Source organism: Parambassis ranga, chromosome 3 (assembly GCF_900634625.1).
Source record: "Parambassis ranga chromosome 3, fParRan2.1, whole genome shotgun sequence".
In the NCBI taxonomy this organism is placed as follows: domain Eukaryota; kingdom Metazoa; phylum Chordata; class Actinopteri; family Ambassidae; genus Parambassis; species Parambassis ranga.
The window spans coordinates 6,775,638-6,793,824 of NC_041024.1; the positions used below are offsets into that span (position 1 = coordinate 6,775,638).

At 43.0% G+C, this 18,187-nt stretch overlaps 1 protein-coding gene across 3 annotated transcripts in view; it reads left to right on the top strand.

Moving 5' to 3' along the window:
- Positions 1–18,187, top strand: part of fbn1 (fibrillin 1) — a 57,475-nt gene that overhangs the window by 35,858 nt on the left and 3,430 nt on the right. For all 3 annotated transcript variants that reach the window (XM_028400979.1, XM_028400978.1, XM_028400977.1), the window contains 29 exons: positions 2,117–2,239; positions 2,474–2,596; positions 2,678–2,803; positions 4,007–4,129; positions 4,249–4,371; positions 4,470–4,637; positions 5,783–5,851; positions 5,932–6,057; positions 6,859–6,981; positions 7,163–7,321; positions 7,405–7,476; positions 7,560–7,685; positions 7,787–7,909; positions 9,215–9,340; positions 9,424–9,540; positions 9,619–9,744; positions 9,827–9,946; positions 10,576–10,701; positions 12,615–12,767; positions 12,855–12,917; positions 13,005–13,124; positions 13,204–13,323; positions 13,415–13,537; positions 14,028–14,159; positions 14,306–14,431; positions 14,968–15,174; positions 15,799–15,924; positions 16,157–16,279; positions 16,841–16,957. In XM_028400979.1, the coding sequence (XP_028256780.1) occupies positions 2,117–2,239; positions 2,474–2,596; positions 2,678–2,803; positions 4,007–4,129; positions 4,249–4,371; positions 4,470–4,637; positions 5,783–5,851; positions 5,932–6,057; positions 6,859–6,981; positions 7,163–7,321; positions 7,405–7,476; positions 7,560–7,685; positions 7,787–7,909; positions 9,215–9,340; positions 9,424–9,540; positions 9,619–9,744; positions 9,827–9,946; positions 10,576–10,701; positions 12,615–12,767; positions 12,855–12,917; positions 13,005–13,124; positions 13,204–13,323; positions 13,415–13,537; positions 14,028–14,159; positions 14,306–14,431; positions 14,968–15,174; positions 15,799–15,924; positions 16,157–16,279; positions 16,841–16,957 (3,609 nt within the window). The remainder of the gene's footprint in view (positions 1–2,116; positions 2,240–2,473; positions 2,597–2,677; positions 2,804–4,006; positions 4,130–4,248; positions 4,372–4,469; positions 4,638–5,782; positions 5,852–5,931; positions 6,058–6,858; positions 6,982–7,162; positions 7,322–7,404; positions 7,477–7,559; positions 7,686–7,786; positions 7,910–9,214; positions 9,341–9,423; positions 9,541–9,618; positions 9,745–9,826; positions 9,947–10,575; positions 10,702–12,614; positions 12,768–12,854; positions 12,918–13,004; positions 13,125–13,203; positions 13,324–13,414; positions 13,538–14,027; positions 14,160–14,305; positions 14,432–14,967; positions 15,175–15,798; positions 15,925–16,156; positions 16,280–16,840; positions 16,958–18,187) is intronic.

An 18,187-nucleotide genomic window follows, 5' to 3' on the forward strand; every position in this document is an offset into this window, starting at 1 on the left:
CTTTAAAGCTCAGCAGGCTGTCTTTATTGTCTATTAGCTAAATGACAAAACAGTCAAACTATTTGAGGTGAAGCAGGACTGTAAAACCCTTACACCATCATCCTTTCAATAGTTTAATCAGCAGTGATTGGCACTTCAGTACACTCACCTGGTTTGGCCTGTCTTGGTGACAGTGACATGTTGATATTCTGTTGTTAACCCAGGTTGCATCATCTTACCTATATAGAGGGTATGTGCATATGTCACTTTCCCACCTGAACACTCACCCCTACTTTAGACTGAGTAGCAAAATTACCAGCAACATGGCTGCCTTCAGTAGAAAAAACTTCAAAAACGGGGGTAAAACAGACGATTATCTGCCTTAATCAAAGGAGGTTGGAGTCCATAGTGATCCTGAAAACTTACCAAAGAAGCAGCGGCCCATGAACACTGACATGTGGCCGGGAATCAGGTTTCCTGTCATTCACATGTACCTGATAAAGATGCTGGGAAAATACACGAGGCAAAGCCTGAAGGTAGCTTAAAGTTTTATCATGATTCCTCTGATAAGGGGCTTCCCTAATGCATAAGTGATAATGTGAAAACACAAGGAGTGGATCTTCCAAATTAATTGACTAAGGCTGATATACAAATGTTACTGAGACAGGCAGGCAGACATACCTGGAGACAGGAAGACCAATGTGTAATTCTCTTCTATTCCTTTTCCTGCATTTTTTTAATTATCCTAGTTAAATCAAAACTCTTCTTTCACACCAGCTGTGACCGCTGATGCACTTCTCACATCCAACAACCTTTTTTTTGCCCTTGTGTGTGTTTGTTATGCCCTCTGTGTCATCAAAGGCTCGGGGGAAATGATCGTTAATTCCGTCTGTAATCCAGGGAGATTCGTTTGCTCTCAGCCCTCATATTAACCCTGTCATCAAATGTGGTGTAAATATACCGTACCCTCTCCTCAGGAAGACTGTAAACCAGCAGCGCTAATCTTTAATTGACAGTGTTTTGGATTACTACCCTCGCAGAGACAGACACACAGAGAGGAGTGTCTCTCCCTGGCTGATGAGTCGTAACATCTTGATCGAGTTCACGGCATGGCTTTCCCCTTGATGTGCAGCAACACACCACACAAACACAAACTTGTGATGGAGACTGTTACACGCTTGGTCCTAGGGCTCAAGGCCAGGTATTGTGTTGGTCGGGGTTGTTTTGGCTCAGATTAGCCGTCATTGTTGTCGTGTTGTAGCCTTATACACGGTCGTTCCATTGTGCCATGTAGTGGGTCACGTGAGCGCCGTAGCCACTTATCACCACCTCATAGAGGTCCTGACCGGTTCCACCCTGCAGGATGTAAACAGCTTTATGGGCAGGGCTGGTTTTATTAGAAGCCACTAATTGTTTGCAATAATTTTAGTTGCTCGTTTATTAGATTCCAGAACCACATATAGAGAGGCATTCTACTGAGTACCTCAATATTTCATCCATAGGCTGAGTTCAGATATAACTGTCATGGCTTCGCTGCAAAGGAATGTTTATTTGAAGAGTTGGCACCTCACCACATCACATTTTTCTGGAAATTGTGTTTTGGAAAGATTAAATTTCCAAACTTGACATCTGGGGTTGGTGAGAAAACCAAACACGAGTATTAAAAGAGGGACTGTAATGTGCTGTTACAAAAGCCTCATATGAGTGTGTGGGTCTGTGGGTGAGGAGGGAAATCTTTGCCTAAAATAACCTCAGATATACTAGTTCAGACCGGGTACACGGAGCAACACAGAGCAAGGCCTCCGCATTAGGATATTGTTCTCTCGCTCAGTTTTTAAGAGTAAGACAATCCAGGGACTATTTGTGCTTATTAAACCTGTGAATGAAGGCTATTAGTGTCAATGATCACAAGAATGTCTTGGTGCCGTCTGCTCTGAAATACAGCTCTCTGCGGATGAGCCAGAAAGACTTAGGTCTGTCGTCTCCCCTGCTGCTGTCTTTATAGAATTCAACCCAAGCATCAACTCTGCTCCACAGTGCCAAGAACCCAGCTGGAATGAGAAAGCAGACCCAAATCACCAGACCATCAGAGCTCTGTCTATTTATTTTCACCTCTTGTTTGTTTCGTCCTTGTCAGATATCAATGAGTGTGAGATCGGAGCCCACAACTGTGACAGACATGCAACCTGCACCAACACAGCTGGAAGCTTCAAATGCAACTGTGCTCCAGGGTGGGTTGGAAACGGCCTCAAATGCACAGGTAAGGCTGAAAATCAGTGCCTTCTATACTTAGTTCCTTCTCATAAAAAAAGCTTCATATTTCAGAGCCAAAATACATAGACAAATGCAGGTGCATTCAGTCCTTTATTTCACTTTGTAAATAAGAAAAATATAGAAAATTACATAATTATTGTCGTATTCTTTGCTCAATGTTTGGATGACATAGTTTTCACCTGTATAAATGTAAATGTTTTTGGCCTTCGTTGTGTTTCAGATCTGGACGAGTGCTCAAATGGGACGCACATGTGCAGCAACAATGCTGACTGTCTCAACACCATGGGCTCATATCGCTGCGCGTGCAAGGACGGATTCTCAGGAGATGGATTCTACTGCTCAGGTCGCACATACAAACTAAAAATACAAAAGTCTTTTTTAAAAGATACTTTTTACAGACTTTGTATGTGATCTCCACTTACAGACAGCGACGAGTGCGCAGAGAACGGCAACCTGTGTGATAACGGCCACTGTCTGAATCTGCCCGGGGGCTTCCGTTGTGAATGTGACATGGGCTTCATACCCACTCCTGATGGAAAGGCCTGTGAGGGTAAGGCGCTCCTAACGATCCAGGTTCCAGAGCTCTGAAACAGTGCCCACTTTTAAAGCATGTTGAGTGATTTAAGAAGGTCTGGTGTTACTCCGGTGAATGGTTGTTTGTTTTGCTGTTTGGAGGAACAGCCGATCCAAACAGATGCTGCCTTCAAGTGGAACTCGTGAGATAGATATACTGGGCATGGGAAAGACACGGTATGCTTGGCATTAAAGTGTGGTTTCAGTTGTGAGAAGTTTTCCAGGGATGAAGAAATTGATGTTGCCTTGTTTGCTTTTCAAATTTGGGCGATGATTTATTGTTTCAACAGAAGGTTCCAAGTGAGAAATAGACAACAAGAAGCGAAAGAGAGGTTTATTTCATGTTTTCAGGAATACTTATTCTGACATTCTAAGCTAAATTATCAATACGAAATGGTTTCCTCTTTTTAATTACTTTCTGTTTGGCATATGCAGGCAAGTCTTGAACAAAATTAATTTTTAGTTTGGAGATATCTCATGAAAAATGGGTCCTTTATCCAGTTCAGTGAGTTTGAGTCAGAATCTACGAGCCGTATAACGGTGCGGGGGAAGTAGTGACATCTTTCCAGACATGGAAGGATGTGTATGCATGACTAAAAATAGCTGTGAAAGAGTTTCCCTGGTTTCATGACCTTGCTGATATACTTGGTGATCCAGGTCCGTGTTTTTAACATTTACACAGGTAGTAAAATATTACTTTCAATACCTGCTACTGTACTGCAGAGCTGTGTTATGATTGGTGGGAGATGAGTGTGATCCATGCCTCCAGTGATAAGGCATTGCTGGATTCAGCTGAATGAACAGACTGACCTCATTGTGCTGATGTGTCAAACATCCTGAAATAACCTGTCCGGTCCTGTCTGCCTCAGCCCAAGCAGGACTGGACAGTAATGACTTGTGCAGAGTCTAATGATGTGGAAGAACACAATTTCATAACCTTGGCAGCAGCTCTGATAGTGTATTTGTGTGTGTGTCTGTCTGGATATGTCTGGGCATTTTTTTTGCCCCAGAACTGTCATCCTGTAGCAGAGGTGAGTGGCCTTCACTTCCTATTGCTGCCTGCCAATTTTCCACCATGATCCCATGATCCACTAATCCCTCACAGCTGGGTCTCTCTCTCTTGCTCTCTCTCTCTCTCTTTATCTATCTAACTCTCTCTGTCTTTTTTTTTTTTTTACAGACATAGATGAATGTACCTTTTCTGCCATTTGTGTCAACGGACGCTGTCAGAACATCCCAGGACTGTTTAGATGTGAATGTAACATCGGTTATGAACTGGACAGGAGTGGAGGAAACTGTACAGGTAAGAAAAGTGATGCACTACACCCCCCAAAAAACGGAAGATCTTTGATTTGAGACGGACAACTCACATCTAGATTTTACAGTTTAGATATTTTATTGACTTCCTTTGTCCTTTCTCAGATATCAATGAGTGTGCAGACCCGACCATCTGTATTAATGGAGTGTGTGTCAACATCCCTGGAAGCTACCACTGTAACTGCCCCCCAGACTTTGAACTCAATCCCACTCGGGTGGGCTGTGTAGGTGAGACTTGAAGGTTGCCACTGCACAGTATCTGCATTTCATTTTAGGTCCCCATAGACCTAAATTCTGGACCTATCTATTTGTGTGTGTGTGCACAGATACTCGTTCTGGAAGCTGCTATCTGGATGTTCGTTCGAGAGGAGACGCCTCAGAGAGTTTGGACTGCTCCAATGAGATTGGAGTTGGTGTTGCCAAAGCATCTTGCTGCTGCTCTCAGGGCAGGGGCTGGGGAAATCCGTGTGAAGCATGCCCCTCTGTCAACTCAAGTGAGTCAGGAAAATGTTACTTTCACATTGAATACATTATTAAGCTTTTTTTCAGCCTTAGCCACACATATATGGCTGTAACACAACTTTTTGGCAGCTGATTCTCTGTGATAAATCTGGGAAACCTTCAAATAGATGACTTTGTTTTTGAAAGAGGCGACCAGTGATTTGGCATACTGGTGAAGCCAGCTAATATCTGAGTAACAAATATCAGGGGCAAGAGACTTCACGTTGTGTTTTCTGGTCCATCTTTACAGCCAAGTAGCAAATTGAGAGGAGAGACAGGAATTAGTTTGGGGTTTTTGACTGGGCAGCTGACACTCAATTAACAATTTAAAATCCACCAAAATAACCTTCTTCACACAAACCTTCTGTCTGAATGCAACCAAGGCGGAGTGGAACGTGATTGGGCAATACTACTCGGACCACAAATGGAAACCAGGAAGTTTTCCAGTACCAACAACTCATGCCGTGCTCACAGTTAAGAGTAGCAGAAGTTACAAAAGGGTTTTACTGAGAGCTATTCAGGCACAGATCATGCGTGCTAATTGTTGGGACGTTCTGATTTTCTGAGGGACGTTTTGTCCTAGACAAGGGAACTTTGATGTTGGTTTATACTATAACAGTAAACTAATCAATCAATCCACACTTGGCCTTTTGTCTTTACATCATTAACATCAATACAGAATAATGCTGATATAATTCAGGTCCAATAGGATGCGAGTTTGCTGCTCTGCCCACATACTGTCCTAACATGCTGCCTCATCCTGTCATGCAATGACTGTGTGTTTGCAGTAATTGTTGTTGCTGGTTAAAAAAAAGAGACAGCTTTGTGCAACCTACTTGGAAATTGCCAACAGATGGTTCAAAACATTACAGGCAGTGACTCATCCATTGCAGTGCAGGCAAATGCTTGCTTCTGTGACGAGAACAAAACCTTTTTCTTCAGTCATGTCCGGCCCTCGGGCTCTGAGAATAACCCTGAGATGGCCCAACAGAAAAAGCCATGGCCAGAAAGAGGGTCCTTAATCAATGTATTCACTGCCGGCCAACTATTACTGACATATCCTGTATTAAAATAGTGTTTTCTGTGTTGTGTCATTGTTGCTGTTTAATGTGGTTCGGCGATGTGTTCTGTGTTACAGCCGAGTACAAAACACTGTGTCCTGGAGGAGAAGGTTTCCGACCAAATCCCATCACTGTCATCTTGGAAGGTCAGACAGCGGCACTTTTGTGACTGTATGAGGTTGCACACAGACAATAAGGCTGAGTGTTTCCTTTTTCTCTCTGGCAGACATCAATGAGTGTCAGGAGCTGCCAGGCTTGTGCCAGGGAGGACAGTGCATCAACACATTTGGCAGTTTCCAGTGTGAATGCTCGAGAGGTTTTGCCCTCAACACCGAAACCAGAGTCTGTGAAGGTACTTCTGTGAGCAGACACACAAACACACAGGTGACCTATCGCTCTCAAGCTTCTGCCCCGGGACGTTTTTTTCAGCGGGAAGGAAATTGAGTCCAGCCTTTATGGCCTCAGTTCAGCAGCACATGGAGACAGAGCAAAAAAGACAAAGAAATATTGGACCCTGTTGTCCCATAGAGAAGCGCTGCAGCTCATTCTAGCTCAATATGTGTCTGTTCTAGTTTCCCTCTGTTGCTAACCCAGCAAAGCTCAGTCAGGATGATGAGACAGCTGAGCGCCTAACTGTGTCCAGAGGAGCGAGGCTCTGATGTGGTCAGCCCTCTCCTCAGGGAAGTACATCGAGTCCCCTGTAGACAAGCCAGAGATGATAGAGAGGAGGGAGAATTAAAGATAGGCAGAAAAGATAAATGAGAAGGCTGTTTAGAAAACAGAGAGTGGAGGGAGGGGGCTAAGGGTTGGACAATGACATGTGTCTAGCGGCATTTTAATTAGCGTGTGTTTGTTGGCCAGAAGAAAGTGAGTGTGAAGTCCAGAACTGCACATCCACTCTGTCTCTATTCAATCATTCAGCCACAGTGCTGAGCTAAAGAAAACGAGAGCTGTGTTTAATACTATCGGTAAAGAGATAAAGTACATAAGAGAAGCTTACAAATATAGAATAGAAATCATATTACAATAGATACAATAGTGATATTGTATATGCACTACATGCAATATGAGGAGGAGTGGTGCTGCAAATAGATGTGACTTGAGTGAAATCTGCAAATTCCACCTGAATAAACGTATTTTTGTTGTCCTGTAGACGTTAACGAGTGTGAGCGACCAGGTATCTGTGGCCCAGGCAACTGCTACAACACTATCGGGAACTACACCTGTATCTGTCCTGTGGACTACATGCAGGTCAACGGAGGGAACAACTGCATGGGTAGGTTTTTGTGCTGCACTTCACAACATCAGCAAGATGCAGTTCTCCAAAGACCTTCATGTTGAAATGAGCAAAAACACAAAAAGTGTTACATCACTGGAGATGATTTAATCATCATAGGCCTAAATGGCAGCAGCTACAGAGCAGTCCATACTTTAACTTCTCTCTCTTTCTTATACAGACATGAGGAAGAGCTACTGCTACAGGAACTTTTACTCTGACAACGGGACATGTGATGGAGAGTTGACCTTCAACATGACCAAGAAGATGTGCTGCTGCTCTTACAACATTGGCCATGGTTGGAATAAACCCTGTGAACAGTGTCCTGTGCCCAGCACTGGTGAGGTTTTTTATTCATACTGTATAGTGGCAAGAAGACATAAATATGTGCAAGCACCTGAAAGTGAGCTTATGTGCTCTCAGATGAGTTTGCGATCCTGTGCGGCAGTGAGAGACCTGGATTTTATATTGACATCACTACCGGACGTGTCATTGGTAAGATCTTCCTACTCAAATGTTCTTAAAATAAAAAATTGAAAGTTTTATTGCTGATCTTGTTCTGCCTCTTCATGTGATAGATATTGATGAGTGCAGGGAAATCCCTGGTGTGTGTGAGAATGGAGTGTGCATCAACATGATCGGCAGCTTCAGGTGTGAGTGCCCCATCGGCTTCATCTACAACGACAAGCTGCTGATTTGTGAGGGTAAGGTGCTGAAGGTGACATGTTAATAGTTCAGGCCTGTCCTTTTTCATACCTTGTTTATAAAAGTGTCATGAGGAGATGTTTCCCTCTGGTGTTGTCAGATATCGACGAGTGTCAGAATGGTCCAGTGTGCCAGCAGAACGCCGCCTGTCTGAACATGCCTGGAAGCTACCGCTGCGAGTGTAAACCTGGATACCGCTTCACCCCCACAGGACAGTGTCTAGGTAAGGCTGTACCGACCTTTAAAGGACTAAAATAATAACACTGAACCAATTTCATCAACGTTCATACAGATTACAGCAGTTTACCTGGCTCTTAAAGTAATCTTGGTGGAGATTAGAGAAAAGGTTAGAATAAGCAGCCGAAAGACTGCTGCCCTCCGTGAGAATGATGCTAACTTCTTTCTGTGGCCTGACACTGCCTTTCCTCCTCGAGCTATCGTATCAAACTCGGTTATATGAAACTCTTTGAACTGCACATTCTTTGCCAGCTGCCAAAGATAAAGCACCAGAGGCAGTGCAGTGACAGTCAGACAGGGGGAGAGTTCTTCTTCTTGGTGGGCTTGTGATTAAGGAGGAGAGAATGTGAAGCATGTGTTAAGCTGTTGAACATGTGCTGCAGCATATCTGAAACTTGTTGCTGTCAGTCTGGAGAGTCCGAACCGATAAGCAAATGTTAAATCAACATCCTGTTTTGCTTCCTGCTTTTCATGCAAGTCCTAACAGCACAACATCCTCAGTCTCCAGTGAGACAAAATGGAAACTGTGACTGGAGGTAATAATGACCTGTAAGGACATATTTTAAATAATAATACAATAAAAAATCATCAAAAATTATCACTACATTAATAAATTAATACAATGCACATATTGTGTTATAATGCATTTGAGTTAAGGGGCCAATTTCCTGTTATGAACCAGTAAAAATGCTGTCTTATAAAAACAGTTTGCGGTTCCCAAATACCCATTAGTTATATTAAATTCTTTTTTTAATTTTGTGCGTCATTTCACGGTAACATAGTCACTGCAGGGATATCTAAAATATCAAATCTGGAGATCAAATTGATCCTGTCTCTTGTGCTTCCTTGCATCTTTAAACAACACTACTTAGACTTTAATGTGAGTTTTTACATTTACTTCGCTACCTCCAGTGTACAACCGACTTTTTTCAGTTTCAGCTTCAGTTAAGTTAACATTTAACTAATCTCTGAATGTTTCCAAGCACATGTGGTGCAGGTTTCACGTTGATGTATGTTAATCCATTTCTCAGCTGTCTTAAAATAATACATCTCGAGCAGCAGCCTGCCAGACAGCGGTGGAAGAGGCTAAATTTATGGGCAGGCAAAGCTGCAATGATTTCAGAATATATGCTCACAGCTATACATTCAGAGACAAATCTCTGATGTCATACATACATAAAACTTATTTTTGGCACAATAAATTAAAAACAAGGTGTGAGATTTTGAATTATTCAGGAGCAATAAAGATGAACAAAAGGTCAGCTTGACGTTTGTTTTTTCCCTTCCCCAGATCGTAACGAGTGCCTCGAGAACCCTGGCATATGCAACCCTGGTCAGTGCATCGACACTCTGGGGAGTTATCGCTGCGTCTGCCCCAACGGCTTCAAAACAACCCGGGACCTGTCGATGTGTGTCGGTAAGCTGCCGTTTGTTTTCATCGCATATGTGCGTTACTCTGCTAATTGAGTCCTGTCTGAGATATAACTGCTCTGTTTTCAGACGTGGATGAGTGTGAGAGACAGCCCTGCGGAAATGGGACCTGTAAAAACACAGTGGGCTCCTACAACTGTCTGTGCTACCCCGGCTTTCAGAACTCACACAACGGCGATTGCATAGGTGGGTGTGTGTGATTAAAGGAGAAAGAGGTAAAGGTAGAGGCTCTGCGATATATTGTGACATTTGTGTGTCGTTCAGATGTCGACGAGTGTGCGACGCAGAGGGGCTTGTGTCGCAATGGGCAGTGTGTGAACACAGTGGGCACCTTCCTCTGTGTGTGCCACGACGGATATGAGCTCACTTTGGATGGCAGACTGTGTGCAGGTGAGCAAATCTTTTGATTTTCTATACAGATATAATATAATATAATATAAATATCCTTCATATATTCTTTTTTTTTTCTCAGACATTAATGAGTGTGCGGTGAATCCAGGCACATGTGGTGCAGGAACTTGCCTAAATCTGGACGGCTCTTACAGGTGTATCTGTCCGCCCGGCTACTATCTCCACGAGGAAACCTGTGAAGGTAAAGTAGCCTGAGGACAGTCCTTTCTGCAGAAAAGACAAAAACAGGGATTTCTGAAGTAATAAAATATCTTCACACAGGGTTAAATCTCACTTCAGGCAACCAACACACAAATCACAGCTTAGTCTAGCCTCGCTGTGTTCTACAAGTGGAGAATAAGCTTTCTCCCCCTCCTCACACACACACTCTCCTCTTCTCCCTTTCACACGTGGGAGTGGGCCCGAGCCAGAACACTTGGATTGTTTATATAGTGGAGCTGATGAAGAGATATTCGGCAGACTTCAACACATTCCTGCTTTGTGCTCTGTTCCTGGAAGCAGGGAGGAACAGTAATGAATTCTCAGCATCATCATCAGCAGCAGCAGCAGCAGCAGCAGCTGGTCACTGTGATTAGTGAACACGTGACATGCAGACCAGTCCAGATAACACGCCTTTATCCAACTTTCTATTAGCAGGATTACATTCTGTTTTATCATATTTGGATTGGAGATGACATGCTGCTATGACCTCATTTCTGCTGCTCTCATGGTAGTTCCAGGGAAAATTCAAATGAAGAATGAGTTTTTGTGGATTTGTAAATTTAATGAGGTGATTCAAGCTGTTTTTCTCTGTGTGTGTGTGTGTGTCAGATATTGATGAGTGCTCACAGTCACCTGAGATCTGCACATTTGGAACCTGCTCCAACACTGAAGGAAGCTTTACCTGCTTGTGCCCCGAAGGCTTCCAGCTCTCTGCCTCTGGACGCAGATGTTTAGGTAATTGTGTGTGTGTGTGTGGGTCGAGAAAGAAGCTGTGCAAAGCGAGCACCAGTGGAGACAAAGCAGCAGTCAGTGGTGCTAGACTTTTCCTGCTTTTTCATGATAGCACACTGTGTTCCAGCTGGTTCTGCTGCTGCAGCCTCAACAAGGCCAAGGGTGGCTCTGAACAGATCACTTTTCCATTTCCTCACTCTGTGTGTGTGTGCGTGCGCGTGTGTTTATGTACATACTGTATGTGTGTGTTTTTTGGATGGGTGGGGGTGCGCTGAGTCCCTCTGTTAGGGAGTTCCCTTTGCAAACACTGAAGTGATGACATCATCAGTTCAGTGAGGCAGTTTACAGTTTGCATTTCACTTTTCTCTTCGGTCTCAGAAGTGCTCGGCTGAAGGCCGGAGGATAAACAGGAGGAGCTGGGTGGAGAGTGAGCAACACTGGCAGTGAAGTAGATGCAGGACAAAGCCAAACACTTGCTTTTGTTAAAAATGATAAGGGAAAAAGAACCAAGTCAAGTTGTGATGCAGTTTTGCACGTATTAAACAACCATTAACCCTTTACTAGAAAAATATACAAAATCTTATAACAATCTAAATAGTAATTTTGTAAAGTACTGAGACAGACAGCCAATATTATGTAATCTGATATCATGCATGTTGGTTATTGGATATATACACCCACTGCCTGGGCAGTGTTACTTCTTCATCTTCTCCATGTTGGACTGAGGGCTAATACATGATAGCTGGTTAGCATTCACACCCATACTCAGATACAGACAGATATATATGAAAATAAATAATATAATGAGGTCATAGGCTGTTGTTTTCTAGCCTTTATTGACAGGAGACAGTTAAGAAAGAGATTGATGACATTCGTGATTGGCCCTTGGCTGTATCCATCTTGCTGCGACAGTAAACAGTATGTGTCTTAACCACTTAGCCGCTAGGACTTTCCAATTAATGATGTGTTTTAAATTATAATGCTGTCGCGGTTTTGCAAATTTGCAATAATCATGACCATTAACTGTCTGTCAGAACACTCACCACCTCAAATTTGTGTCACCGCTGTCAGTGTTGGCTAAGTGATTTATTTTAGAGCTTAATTTTCTTGTTTTTGAGCCTTTCATGTTATTTTTTCATTATTATATGCTGTATCTGATAAAACAAATTACATAGCATATAACAGTTTTGGTGAGTATACCAACACTTCATACACACTTGCAGAATGGCTGTGCACAGAGCACCATCAATCTCCCAAGCAGAAAGGCTGACAAATCAGTTTCATGGCGGGAAGTAACATGACACTCTTTGACATTCTCCTCACAGCGCCAGGTGTTCATATGTGTGATCTTTGCCTTTGAGCCAGGTGCGTGTGTGTGTGTGTGTGTGATCTACAGTGGTCAGAAAGCTTATTTGTGTTGAGTTCACTGAAGGTCGGTACTAGCAGGAGAGCACAGCCATATGCTTCTCATTACAAGTAAGTGCCTGCCTGCCTGGTCCAGGAGGAACAAGACAAACACCGATCACTGAAGAGAGATAATTCACCACAAAATACCCTGATACTTCTCAGTATTTTAGTCCTGCTTTAATCCATTTTTATACAAGTGTCAGAAAAATCAGCACTGCTATGATATCATCTTGTGTTGTCATGGGAGTCAACCTCAGTATATTTGTAAACTTAAGTTTGAAGTCTATCCCCTCTCTATCCATTGCATATTGTGTAGATGCAGCTACAACATTTGAGATTTAACATTTTAAATGATTGATTCTCAGACAAATGTCTTGCGAGTGTTTTTCCTTCATGTAACATCGATTGTAATTTTTTTACGGTTGTGTGTAACTTTGAAAGTTAATGAATAGTAATATTTCCTCCATCACTTTTCAATATTCTGATCCTCTTTGTGTGTTAACCCTTAGATATCCGTGTGAACTACTGCTACACTAAGTTTGAGAATGGACGCTGCCTGGCTCCAAAGGCTCAGAACACTTCTAAGGCAGCATGCTGCTGCACAGGGATGCCTGGTCAAGGCTGGGGAGACCCCTGTGAAATCTGTCCCAGCAAAGGAGAGGGTGTGTATTTATCCCATCACACAGACACACACACACATACATGCAGAAAAAAAATTAATTATGACCTCTGACATGTCATTGTTGCAGATAAATATCTTCTTCTGTGTCCTAATGAGGGATATCAGCAAGGGCCAGACGACCATCCTAAAGGTATAAGAGTTGTTAATGCTAAATCTTCATTGTCCTGTGTCTCTGTGATGGTGTGACATTTCACACAGTGTTGATTCTTAATTCCAGATATTGATGAATGCCTCAATGATCCTTGCATTAATGGCCAGTGCATCAACACCGACGGCTCTTTCCGTTGTGAATGTACGATGGGATACCGCCTGGACATTAGTGGAGTCCGATGTGAAGGTCAGTTTATTCTCTTCTCTGCCTCTTCCTCTTTGTCATTCATCAGTTATTTAATGTCTTTTAACATTTGTCAATGCAGACACTAATGAGTGTGACATCGGCAATCCCTGTGGTAATGGCACGTGCACTAATGTCATCGGCGGGTTTGAGTGTGCATGTGACGATGGCTTCGAGCCTGGGCCAATGATGACCTGTGAAGGTACGTGAAGCTTCACCTCAGCTCCCACTTCATCATCATCATCACCATCCAGACTTTACTTGTGACTCATTGCTTCCTGTTCTTTACCCAGACATCAATGAGTGTGCCCTGAATCCTCTGCTCTGTGCCTTCCGCTGTGTAAATGTGGTGGGATCATATGAGTGCAAATGTCCCACCGGCTACGTGCTGCGCGAGGACAAGAGGATGTGTAAAGGTATACTAAAGAAAGATGACTCGCTCACACACTCAGCTTTCTCAGGAATGGTCCAAGTGTTAAAAGTGTTGGTTGGAAATAAAGTGCCTCATAGAGACGTACTGGCCCCATCCATAAAGTTACATAACACACTATCTCTGCAAGGTCCTCAAGGGCTCTCTGTCTGGGATGAACTTAAAACACTGCATGTGTCGAGACACTGTTTACACCTCCGCTTGCGCAGATAGCCTGAACACCATAGTAACGCTTGTATTTGGAGGGAAGAGCTAAGACAGGAGGAACCTGTCAGTGTCTATAGCGTCACTGTTTACATTACAGCTCCAAACAGACCACCAAGTCTCCCATTACACGCCTGTTAACACTACAGAGCTTAGAGCTGGATTGGGTGGTTAGATTGAAATCTGGAGTGTGTCTGTTACATCACTGCTGTGATTACTCATCCCGAAACGTGTGCATCCTCTCACTGTCAGCATTGCTGTTTGTCTTTCAGACCAGAATGAGTGTGAAGACGGCATAGACGACTGCGCCAGCAGAGGCATGACCTGCAAGAACCTGATTGGTACATACATGTGCATCTGTTCACCCGGATACACGCGCCAGCCTGGTGGAGAGGGATGCATGGGTAAATACCACAGTGCTCTACTATGATGGCTCCACTGTGCACAACATGCATCTACTGTGACACTTAATGTACAAAAAAAAGAAAGAAAATTCTAACAGATTATGTCAATTTCATCTTTACTCTGTATGCATGTGTTTCTGTATTAGACCTGAATGAGTGTGCAGCCAAGCCAGGTATCTGTAAAAATGGCCGCTGTGAGAACACAGTAGGAAGCTACCGCTGCAGATGTGACCAAGGATTCATTGCAAACCCCACACAGACAGAATGTATTGGTATGTACATCAATCTTGGTTATATTTTTTTTCTAATTCTTGGAAGGAGCATTCAGGACTTTTTTAAAAAAGTTTGAAAGTTACCTATTCTGCCTACTGAGACAGGGATATGGGTTCATGATTCACTAATATTACTTGACTGCTTAATTCTGCTAAATTCAGATATAGGGGCTAATATTTTAATGTTACTTTCTAATGAAAGCGTAATCGTTCTAATATACTCAGTGGTAATTCAACTTTTCCATGACAGTGCCCACATTCTTGAAAAAACATGTCTGTTACTATCAAGATAGGAGCAGGCAAATCTTTGAAACCCTTCCTGAACTCGGTGAGAAAAACTCCAGTGGGACTTTCTAAGCTTGGTGGTTCTTATGAGCTATCTGACTCCTCGTAGACAGCAGTGATAGAGCAGTGTGGGTTATCTATTTACGTCTGGCGTGTGAGGCCTGGTCCTGTCTGGGAGTTTTTCTCTGGCCCTTTTAGTCTGACACTCATGTTTCTTTTTTTCCCCTCCATCGTCTTTCTCACCCTTCCAGATAACCGCGAAGGCTTCTGTTTCACTGAAGTTCTGACCACGCTGTGTCAGATGACCTCTAGTAACAGGAACTTGGTGACCAAGTCAGAGTGCTGCTGTGATGGCGGCAGAGGCTGGGGCACCAACTGTGAGCTCTGCCCCCTGCCAGGAACTACGCAGTACAAGAAGATGTGCCCTCTGGGACCTGGATACACCACTGATGGCAGAGGTAATGAACTGAATTTAAATGATCACAGTAAAAAACTAAAAAATAAATCAGCATCACAGTTGCTTTGTTTTGAATTGCTTCAGCCATTGCTTTCTCCAAGCAATCTGGATTAATTTTCATTGGTTCACATGCATCTACCACCAAAATTTACAACATAAAAACATTGTCATAGTCAAATAAGCACATCGAACCCAGAAGACAGCAAACAAACATGAATGTTTTGAGAAGGAAAATTATTTTGTTTGTTGTTGCTCTGAAATGTCCTTGTTGGCGTCAGTCTGAGTCAGCAGGCAGTACAATCAAAAGCTCATTGACTATTAAATTGTTCACAAGGACACATTTTCTTCATTTTTCTGACATAAGCTGAAATGATTAGATGCCATCCACATGATGGTGAAATCTCATCAGTTGTTTTTGAAACAGTCCTATTATGAGTTCTGACGGTCAAATATGCATAGAAAGACAATGTTTGGTGTGTGTTACTCATTAATAAAACCTAGTTATTACCAAAGGTATTTTCTTAAATACTGAGTACACACATTGTTATTCCCCACCCTGCAGCTGACAAGTAATTCAGTTAAGATACTGTTATCTGTGGCTGACTTCTTTTTTTTTTTTCCTTAGATATTGATGAGTGTCGTGTGATGGGGAACTTGTGCAAGAACGGTCAATGCATCAACACTTTGGGCTCCTACAGCTGCATCTGTAAACCTGGCTACACCACTGACATCAGCGGCACATTGTGTGTGGGTAAGGTCCAAATTCACCACCAGCATTCACGCTTTATAGACTCATTTTCCTGCCTTCATTCTCATTCCTGCTGTCTAGTAAAGAGCTGAAACTATGTGGGTGGACTGCCTGCACAGTCCACCCAAAAATGCAGCCCAAGTCTGTGGGTCTCATCAGCTCCCCTTATGGAATTTCTGGCTTCAGGATCAATCTCTCACTACTTCTGTCTCACCCTCTCTCTCCCCCCCTCTAGATGTGGATGAGTGCATACAGGCACCAAAGCCCTGTAACTTCATCTGTAAGAACACAGAGGGAGGCTACCTCTGTTCGTGCCCACGAGGATACATCCTGCAGGAGGATGGAAAGAGCTGCAGAGGTGACACACTAACAAAAACCTAATATTCGCTGGTACCGTCTCAGATCAGTTGAGTTTAGCGACATGCTTCTCTTGCTTGATTTCGTTTCCAGGTTAGAGCAGCTGTAGTGCTGAGCGGGTTGCCAGTGTTCTGCTCACTGTCCCGAGACGCTCAGCTTGGAATAGTGTGTGCACATGCGTGTGTTTTTTCATGAACACGTACCCTCTTGTCTGTAGCACCTGTGTGTGTGTCTCTGTTTATCCGACTTGTTTTTAAATCTAAACAAGTGTGCTCAGAGTGTTCAGGTTTTTAGTGTCTCTTTCATCTTTATTTACCATAGCTTTAGTTTCCCCCTCTGCAGTACCCCTCTGTGTTTCCAGTATCTGGTTCATTTGCAGTTCATTTGTAGGTCAGTGACTGTAGAAGGACTGGAATTTGTCTCACAAAAGCGGAGCTCCCATACAGTATAGAGTGTGCTGCAGTCTGACACAACTCCAACCACAGCACCATGACAGTTATATAAACTACTACACACTGTTTGTGGGACATTTGTAATTCTACCACTTGATTTTTTTTTTTAGATCTGGATGAATGTTCAACAAAACAACACAACTGCCAGTTCTTGTGTGTCAACACCATCGGTGGCTTCACCTGCAAGTGCCCTCCTGGTTTCACACAGCATCACACCGCCTGCGTCGGTAAACACACACTCAGTTTACATCTGTCCAACAAAGGCTCTCACTGAGTGGTACGCTCTGTGCCCAGTCTGCACACAATTAGTTCTTTCACAGTGTAATTTCTTACAGCATCTTCCAGCCCATAATGGACCCCTGAAGCACCCTCTTGTCTTAACTTTTTTACAAACACATTCAGTGTTAATGGACTCCGGCTGATATCACACTGATCTTATTAGGCTGGTTTGTAGTCATGGCAGCTTAGTGATGCTGTGTTATGGAAGATTGTATTAGATTGCCATGACAACCACAAGCTTTTTTCACACCATAAAGCAGCTCATCAAACTAGAGATAGGGATCCCTCAGTTTTGACTATAGAATTTACCCCAGGCCAAACACACACACACACACTCTCACACAGTCTTACTGAAGTAAATGAGGTTGAAAAAACATGGGTGGGAGTAGCAGCAGTGTCATCATCATTGTAAAACTGGAGACCAATAAGCTCCTTTATCATTTTGAGTTCGAGGTAGTAGTCTGTGGGTGACCTTTCACATTAAAAGGGTGGGACTATGATTTAGTCAAATTCACATTTCTAGGTGATTGCATGAAGTTACGGTCACCAAAACAGAAACACCACAGATGTCATTAACTCTAAGCTCTCTGCATAATCATTTAAAAAACCCTGATCTGCTCATTCATGCATGTAACAAGTGAACAACTCAACTTGGGCCATAAACTTATCAATCGTCCGTTTCACAAGAGACATGCTTTGCGCTTTTAAACTCTGTTTTCCCACTATTTACTGTTTTAGCAACAGGATGACACGTTTAGCGGCTGATATTTCAAGAATAAATTCTTCTTTGTTTTGTTTTTCATTGTTAAACATCTCCAACAACACAATCGATTTGCAACAATTCCGGTCACAACCATCAAACGTGTCAAAACTAATTTACTCCAGGCCCTTTTCCCAGAAAATGCCAGCAATCAATTTTGACGTTTGTCAAAACTATTATTCGCAGTTTCAACAATGAACTGTTAAACACTCAGATGTTTGTAATTACCGCCTCTGGTTTGATATGAGATCAGCAGGTGGGACTCACCCTTGCAGATTTATTTGTGGCCTGCTGTATTTTTCTGAGGAGGCTTGTTGCCTGAATTTCACTACACACGTACAAATTCAAGGCTCAAAGTCAGCCTATATATCACGTTTCTGGTTTTACCCTTCTCTGAACCGTCCCTCCTCTCTGTGTA